Source organism: Penicillium arizonense (genome assembly GCF_001773325.1).
Source record: "Penicillium arizonense strain CBS 141311 chromosome Unknown PENARI_contig001, whole genome shotgun sequence".
In the NCBI taxonomy this organism is placed as follows: domain Eukaryota; kingdom Fungi; phylum Ascomycota; class Eurotiomycetes; order Eurotiales; family Aspergillaceae; genus Penicillium; species Penicillium arizonense.
This window is the reverse complement of record NW_019173278.1, coordinates 145,189-153,007: the sequence shown is the minus strand read 5'-3', so window position 1 is coordinate 153,007 and position 7,819 is coordinate 145,189. Positions and strand designations below refer to the sequence as shown.

The 7,819-nt window shown below is 50.3% G+C and overlaps 4 protein-coding genes across 4 annotated transcripts in view; 3 read left to right on the top strand and 1 right to left on the bottom strand.

Annotated features, from left to right (window-relative positions):
* The window catches only part of PENARI_c001G05748 (uncharacterized protein), a gene marked incomplete at both ends in the record, with an annotated part of 2,544 nt that extends 2,037 nt beyond the window's left edge, over window positions 1-507 (top strand). The window contains 2 exons of the mRNA XM_022626587.1: window positions 100-449; window positions 500-507. Of these exons, the coding sequence (XP_022493375.1) occupies window positions 100-449; window positions 500-507 (358 nt within the window). The remainder of the gene's footprint in view (window positions 1-99; window positions 450-499) is intronic.
* An 820-nt stretch (window positions 508-1,327) lies between these two features.
* rho1 (Rho family GTPase RHO1) lies at window positions 1,328-2,230 on the bottom strand (the record flags this gene model as incomplete). Its single annotated transcript, XM_022626977.1, has 5 exons — window positions 1,328-1,492; window positions 1,542-1,676; window positions 1,761-1,958; window positions 2,059-2,086; window positions 2,163-2,230. The coding sequence occupies 5 exons, from the start codon at window positions 2,228-2,230 to the stop codon at window positions 1,328-1,330; spliced, it is 594 nt and encodes a 197-aa protein (XP_022493206.1).
* Window positions 2,231-4,439: 2,209 nt separating this feature from the next.
* Window positions 4,440-5,628, top strand: PENARI_c001G10271 (mitochondrial 54S ribosomal protein uL24m; the record flags this gene model as incomplete). Its single annotated transcript, XM_022626934.1, has 2 exons — window positions 4,440-4,856; window positions 4,951-5,628. The coding sequence occupies 2 exons, from the start codon at window positions 4,440-4,442 to the stop codon at window positions 5,626-5,628; spliced, it is 1,095 nt and encodes a 364-aa protein (XP_022493904.1).
* Window positions 5,629-5,942: 314 nt separating this feature from the next.
* On the top strand, window positions 5,943-7,526 carry rtt106 (putative negative regulator of DNA transposition (Rtt106); the record flags this gene model as incomplete). Its single annotated transcript, XM_022626377.1, has 4 exons — window positions 5,943-6,045; window positions 6,128-6,472; window positions 6,541-6,897; window positions 6,970-7,526. The coding sequence occupies 4 exons, from the start codon at window positions 5,943-5,945 to the stop codon at window positions 7,524-7,526; spliced, it is 1,362 nt and encodes a 453-aa protein (XP_022493450.1).
* Between the last annotated feature and the right edge of the window lie 293 nt (window positions 7,527-7,819).

Below are 7,819 nucleotides of genomic sequence, written 5' to 3'. Positions count from 1 at the left end.
ATCCACATCCCCCTCTCCAGCCTTCCAACCCTGGTCCCGCCTCGAAAGCCTAGCAATACACCACCGTCTCCTTTCAACATACACAGACACACGCTCCAGACCACAAGAGCTGGAACGAACAAGCAAAACCAATCGCGGATGGTGGGTTGTCTGGGTACGCATCCCACAAACACCCAACCAACAAACCTCACTATCAACCACATCTTCATCCGTTGCCCTCTCATCTCTGACGAACGAAGATGATCCCTTCACTGCTACCCCCTCTCCACCTCCCCAGGAAGCATTCCTCGTCCGCAAAGCGAGCGACTACGTCTCACCCGCTACACACGGTCGTGTCAGTAGTGGCGCTCGCTTTTTCCGGGATTTAGGTGGTGCTTCTGGCTCTTCGGGGTTGACGGGGACTTCTCGTACGGCGGATATGGCGCCGTCGAAGTTGGTTGAAGGGTTGGGTATGGATGCTAGGCGGTATATTGAGGGATTGTTAAGTTTGAATCGGTAGTTTGGTAATGTGTGCTGGTTTTATGCGGGATATATACATGTATACAGCTATGCTCTGCTCACTGATATACCTTTTCTGTTGAAATACTTTGTTCCTTTATATGATATGCGCAATCCAGTTCTATCGCTTAGGGGCGGTTTGAACACTGACTACTGTAGTGGGCAACAGTCCATGGTTCATATCGCGTGAATGGGGTATTCATTGTCGGGTTTACGGTGCTATTTGCACCAGGATTCTACGCAGGACTGGTCGGAGATTAAAGATGGAAAAGCAGTTGATGGATTAGCTGTAAAAGTATAGTAAACGGGGAAACAACAAAGCCGAGTCAAGCTCATCGCATGTGGGAGATATCCGCAGAGAATCATCTATCATGAGAGGGGAAATTCGACCAGGAAGGCGAAATCACAGCGTTGACCGAGTTGCAAATCGCAAGGGGCACGAATGCTACAACCACGGGCTCCTCTTTCTTAGCTTTGGTTTCTACTGCCAATCAACGTAGCATGTTGGCATTTGAAAATTCACGGCAGTCGGAGAGAGGATAAGAAAAAGAAAGGCCCACAGGGTTATGATGAAGACAACGCCTCCCTAGACAAATTCTGCAAAACAAAGGCAAAAGGAAAAGAAAAAAACACAAGGTCGACCAAGTGAATGGTGGAAGAATTTCCACGACTCGCTGTGCCCGGATTCGATATTATCCACAATCTCACATGTAGGCTCGAGTAGCCCCCCTCCTTTCTGAGAGAATAAAGTCACCAACTGTTTCCGTGGAGGCTCTCATCCTTGAATATGATCTCCGCTCGAGCCCGACCACCCAACGATTGATTTAGTTTACAGAATGAGGCAGCCTCCCTTCTTACGGCCACCCTTGCCCTTCTGGGCCTTCAGGAGAGCAGCGCGGGTGGCAGCCTCGAAAACTTCGCGGACACCCTCGTTGGTGCGGGCAGAGCACTCGAGGTACTTGTAGGCACCGATCTTCTTGCGGACCTCCTCACCCTGTACTGTGTTAGATTTGTTCACCTGACCATGGGGGAGAGAAACGCACCTGCTCAGCGGAGACGGGGCGCTGGGAGGTCTTGGCGAGCTCATCAATAGTCTTGCGGTCATCGCGCAGATCCTTCTTACAACCAACCAGGATAATGGGGAGACCCTGGCAGAAGTGCAGAACCTCGGAAATCCACTAATGAGCCGCGTCAGCATATCCGGATCACTCACTATCCAGGCAGCGTTGCAACTGGATTCGCTATCGGTTGGAGGTACCCACCTTCTCCTGGACGTTGTCGAGCGAGTCGGGCGAGTCGACGGCGAAACAGATCAGGATAACATGTGAGTCGGGGTATGACAGGGGACGGAGACGGTCGTAATCTTCCTGGCCAGCAGTATCCCAAAGAGCAAGCTCAACGTGCTTGTTGTCGACCTCGACATCGGCGACGTAGTTCTCAAAGACGGTGGGGACGTAGACCTGGTAGTAATGTCAGATCTTCTGTGTTCCTTCATATCGATGCTGTGTAGAATGGAATGGTAACGGGAATCGGGATATCGACGGATGGATGGGAGCTTACCTCGGGGAAGGTGCCCTTGGAGAAAACACTGTAATTCCGTCAGATCGCTGAAACGAGCCCAGGGTTGCAAAAGGCGTCTCTGATGACGCCATTTGAAGACTTACATGAGCAGACAGGTCTTACCGCAGGCACCATCGCCGACGATGACGAGCTTGCGACGGATCTCGGCCATCTTGATAAGAGACGTTAGTATAGGGGGAAATCAGTGAGAAACGTCGCCGAAGCCCCGCAGGTCAGGGAAAAAAAAAAGGACAGGGTGAAGAATGTCAAGCGTGAGGGGGTGACAAGAGACACGAGGAGAGATTTGAGAAAGGGACAAGTTGGAGGAGGGGGGAAAAGGAAAAGGGTGATCCCATACGGTGATTGTAGGCGGAACGGAGTACCTTTCAGGGAAGTGAACCGGCTATTACCCTCAAAGTGGAGAGGAATGAGAAAGATGGAAGCAAGAAAGTCTGATGGAGAGATGGAAAAGACGATGGAGTGATGATTTGGAGGTGGAGAGAAAGATAGAAGACCAGGCCAGACAACAGAGGGCGGTGGCAGTATGGTAAATGTTGTTTTCCCCCTAGAGTGTGTTTTGGTGGTATTTGGTATCTGATACAGGTACTTTACACCCCCTGAGTTTCAGGCAATGTTAGAAAATATAACGTTACTTAGTATGTACTCAAACTCTGTAGAGTACAGTTATGATTTAATGACTTATCCCTTTGCCGTTGAATAGGGATGTGGCTTAGCCAGGAAAAAACCGATCCTTACAGGCCCACTCGCTTTGTTTCCAACACAGCCACCGTGGCTGTAAAGATTAGCTGATATCATATGCCCCGGATCTGATATTATGGGCATTATAGGGGTTAAGTTTATCTTACAGTCTTACATGTCTAGAATTTCACTTTTACATTGTGGCTTTGCAATCTCAGCCTCTTTCACTTTTTAAGACAATGATCTCCACCTGGGCAGCTTCGCAGATGGACTCGAACGTGGACCACTCTATCACAGATAAGTATAACCCTCAGCTCCACCTCATCTACCACCCTACCGGGACGACTGGTGGGCAGTGCCCAGTACTCCGTATGCAGCTGCCTTCACTGCCTAAAGGGCTTGAGTCCTGTGACGATCTAGTTTCTGACGTTGACTCCGGCTTTCGGCTGCGGTGATCTCACACACATGCTATTTGCTATGTAGCCAGGGGTTCCCAGCTCATATGAATGTCTATCTAACTGTGGAATTTTCCATTTCGCGTTCAGGACAAAACTCTAACCCCCTTTCGCTTATTTCCGAGCTTCACGACTTCACACATTCTTGTTGCTTTCCTAAGTGGAGTTCCTTAATTCTCCATATAGCGGCTAAAAATAGTAAAGGGGCTGATCCTGGTTCAATTATTTCCTGAGAATAGGAGCTTAGAGTGAATGTCTCCCTTTAGCGTTCGATAATCCCATATCTACGTACCACTTCTCTACTTCAGAGTAACTAACGCCGTTACACAGCATATTTCTAAAGTACCGGTCCACTTTTTGTGGATTTGTTGGCCTTCAACCCGTCTTTAACCTTGCCAGCAATTGAGCATTTACAATTATCGGTTAGGTTTGCGTAATTTGATTTGTCGCCGGCCATTGGGTCTTCCGTGCCGTCTGGAGACCGTTCCTATACCGATTGCCTAGCTCCTCGGAGCCAGCCCTATCAGACATAGGGCCTTGGGAGTTCGACTGCCTGCCAATTTGGTCATAGTTTTGTTCAATGATGACACATGCATCCTAATTGGTGTGTTTGGTATGAGTCGTTCACTATAGCATCCATTCCCGTGAGTATGCTCACATAGGAGACCATGGTGGTGGCATCAACTGCAGGGTCTGTATAGCATGGCATCATTAATACCAGAAGGAACATAGCACTGGTTGCCGTGCAGATACAGATGTTGACGAGAGATATGTCTGAACTTTAGACACCATTGGTGTACTTGAACCAAACCGGGGCGAACCGAGATATGGAAAACCTGGTCTTTGTCGTCTTAAGGGGTCTCCCTGTCTTTTGAGCTCTGGGCACTCACCAGCAACATTCAACACAATTCGTCTCTATTTACGCCGTCTTGGTGCCATCCATATACTTGCGGCAGAGCTTTCTGACAGCGGGTAATCGAGTCACGTCTCCCTCCTCGTGGGTTGTCATATATCTGCTAGGATCTGACATGGACAGTAGACTAGCTAGAGCAATGAATAAGGTAAAAGAAGAACAAGTAAATTGTAGTGGCGTGGATGCCCCGGTCTAGATATTGCTGATATAAGCCGCTGCGGTCACGTGCCTACAATCCTCAATTTTCGATCCGCGGATCGGGGTTGCAGAGGCCAGTGTCACTGTTCGGCCATTGCTGGACCACAACGCCCAATATGCAAAAGGTTATCCAACGGACGGCTTTGGCCCGGAAGCAGGCTCTACGGAGAACTGTCAAAAACCATGAACGACAAGAATTGATGGACCGTCTTACCATCAGACGGCAACGGAAGGAGTTTGGTGTTGCGCTGTACGGTCAACACAAAGCAGCACGCCAGAACCGTTGGGAGGATTGGGAAAAGGGATCACTTGCTCCTATGCGGGACTCTGGTCTCGAAAGCGGCATTTACGGCGCACTCCCCGGTACTATCCTACACCCTCCGGCCATCCCCAAGCACTTACGTCGGAAGCACATCCTCTTCGCTGAAGGCGACAAGGTTTGTGTTATGCGTGGACGCGATCAGGGCAAGATCAATGTCATTCAACAAGTCAACCGGGACAGTGAAACCGTCATCATCAAGGATATCAACCAGGTACGTCTCGCCGTCCCGCCGTGGACCGCCGTAGACCCGCCGCCCATTCGCCTGATCCCCTAGACTTATTCGCTTATTGATATTCCTTGTATAGTACGACGTGATCATTCCCGAATGGGCCAAGTCGCGACTTGGACACCAGGGCGACACTCAAGCACAAAGCTTCCCCGTGCCCATGGACGACATCCGACACGTCATTCCGCTGGAAGATACAGAGAGTGGAGAGATGAAAATCGTCATTGTCGACCATGCATATGCTGCTGGTCCTTACAACGAGCGCCCACCGCACAGCAAACTCCCGAAACACTCCCGTTATGTTTCTGGTCTGAACATCGAGATCCCTTGGCCAGTTGAGGAGGAGCCTGCAATCACCGATGGAGACATGGATACCCTCCGTGTGGAGGTCGAGACCAGCACATTTGTCCCGACTCTCCGGAAGCCGCCGTTCCCCTCGACTATCATTGATGAGCTGCGCAACAAATATTCCAAGTTCCGTACCCGTCACGATCCTGAGTACTTGCAGGAGAAGATGATGGAAGACTACCGCAAGGAGTACAGGGAAAGTGTCTCTATGATGACACCCAAGACAGATCGCAAGACCCTGGGTACTGCTAGGGCGGCGGAAAGGAGAAAGGCGATGACGGATGAAGATGGAAAGATGCACTTGTCTGAGAAAACTCAGGCGTTCATTAACTCCCACCTCCAGGAGACATGGAAGAACTTGCCAAAGCAGAAAGCCAAGGGGAAAAGGGCACACTTGGGCAAGGAATAATCTGAAGGAGAGAAGAAAGCCTAAAAGAGGTCTGATTGAGGCAGGAAATCAAGAGGGTTGTCCTGTAGCTTTGTGTACACATCACTGTATTTTAGTATCAAGCTTTGCATTCACTATATCTATTCGTTGGAAATGCCATCTCACATTTCTTTGAAAATCGGTCTTCAGTATCGTCCTCACTATCGGGTTTCTATGCGGATACTTCGGGCCGCCTCTCCCTGCGCATCTTCACTCTATCTTCAAACTCTCAACTCCCACCTCCCACCTCCCACCTCCCTGCACTGCTACCGCGAATACAAGCAGTCGCAACAAACATGGCATTCTCCTCAATTAATTCCTCGGGCGTGCCCATTGCCGCCATCGAAGAGGCATTCGCGACAGAGCCCTCATTGAAGAAGAGAGTCTACGATGCGATCGGTGCGTAGCCAACAGCGCACCCAACGTCCACGTTTGGCCGTCGACCTCCTGCTGACCGTCGTCAATCGGTATTATTGTTTAGGAACAACACCGCAGCACCAACCTTTGTTTGAAGATCTTGCGAAACACACCTCCAGCCTGCTGGCCAGGACTGCTAAGACTACCCTCCCTTCTCGGCCCTCGGCCAGTGATGGCCCTGCCGCTAAAAAGCGCAAGCTGCAGAATGGTGACTCGGGTGAGACTGCGCAGGCGTCAGTCGACATGAAGAACGGCGATGCGCCTGTTCAGTTCTACGTTCAAGATGTCTCTTTCGCTACACCGCAGAGGAAAAAGCTCACGCTTGAGATCACTGCTGGGCACCGATTCCTTCGGGCAAGGAACCAAACTACAAAGGAGATTGAATTCGGTGTTTCTATGGACAAGATCCGTGAGTTTGAACCAGTGACGGATCTTCCGGTCTTGGAACAGTTGCTAATCTCTGGTAATTGTGATTAGGACATGCGCTCTGCCTTCCTGTGCCAGAAAAGACTCAGAAACAGTTCAATTTTTGCATCATTCCCGAGTATGCGGATGGCATCACACCCCCACCTGAGGGAACAACAGTCTCCGAAGCTATGGTGTTTACGATAGCCGATGGGCCAGCCAAGGCTGCATTCTCAGGGAATGGGCAGCAGATTGGAAATGGCTCGGGCGAAACGGCCGAGGGACTGCTACGCAAAATCCTGAATGACAACCTGTCTCACACCAATGTTGTGCGCCCCGATGACCGACAGTTTGTCAGTGCCATGCCAGAGGCGCACCGAAAGGGCGAGAAAGCATACCATGTTAAGGCATTCCGCGGCAGCAAAGAAGGTATGTCTTATCCCTATTTCAATGGTGTCTTGGGGCTGGTTTGGCGTATACTAACATATTGCTCTCCGTCAGGCTACCTCTTCCTTCTGTCTACGGGCATTCTGTTCGCGTTCAAGAAACCGCTTCTGTTTTTCTCGTTCGACACCATTGACTCGGTCTCGTACACCTCTGTCCTGCAGCGGACATTCAACCTCAATGTCATGGCTCGCCCAGCAAACAGCACCGAGGAGGACATCCAAGAATTTGAATTTTCAATGGTTGACCAGGATAACTTCTCCGGAATCGACGCGTATATCAAGCGCCACGGTCTTCAAGATGCCAGTCTGGCTGAGGCGCGTCGCGCTAAGGTTTACAACGTGAACAAAACCGGGGAAGATCTAGCAGCACCTACCGCTGAAGGAACCGGGGAAGGTGAAAGCGAGCTCCAGAAAGCCCAGCGCGAGCTTGAGGATCAAGAGGACGAAGAAGAAGAGGACTACGATCCTGGCAGTGACGATAGTGAAGGCAGCGGGTCCAGCAGTGAAGAGGACAGCGAGGAGGAAGAAGAAGAAGCCCAGGACAGTGACGAAGATATGGATCTGGTCAAGAATGAGCTTGGCAGTGAAGCTGAAGATGCTGGAGATGATTAAGTAAAGGGATATAGATATATACTGGACATGTCATATCCGGGGAGTTCGATTGACGGGGATGCCAAGATTGTAATATTACCGCTTGATTAAACGCATTCCAGACCGAGTCCAGACGGGATCTTTTCTCCTGAGAAAAAAAAGCGACAAAAAACGACAAAAATCGACAAAAATGCTTCCCCTGCCCTGATAACTTTCCCTCCAATAAGGACATAAACGCCGTTCGGTGCCTGGCTTCATGCAGGTTGGGCCGATACCGAAGAGGTCTGAGCAGCGAAGGCAAAAGGGTTTCAGCA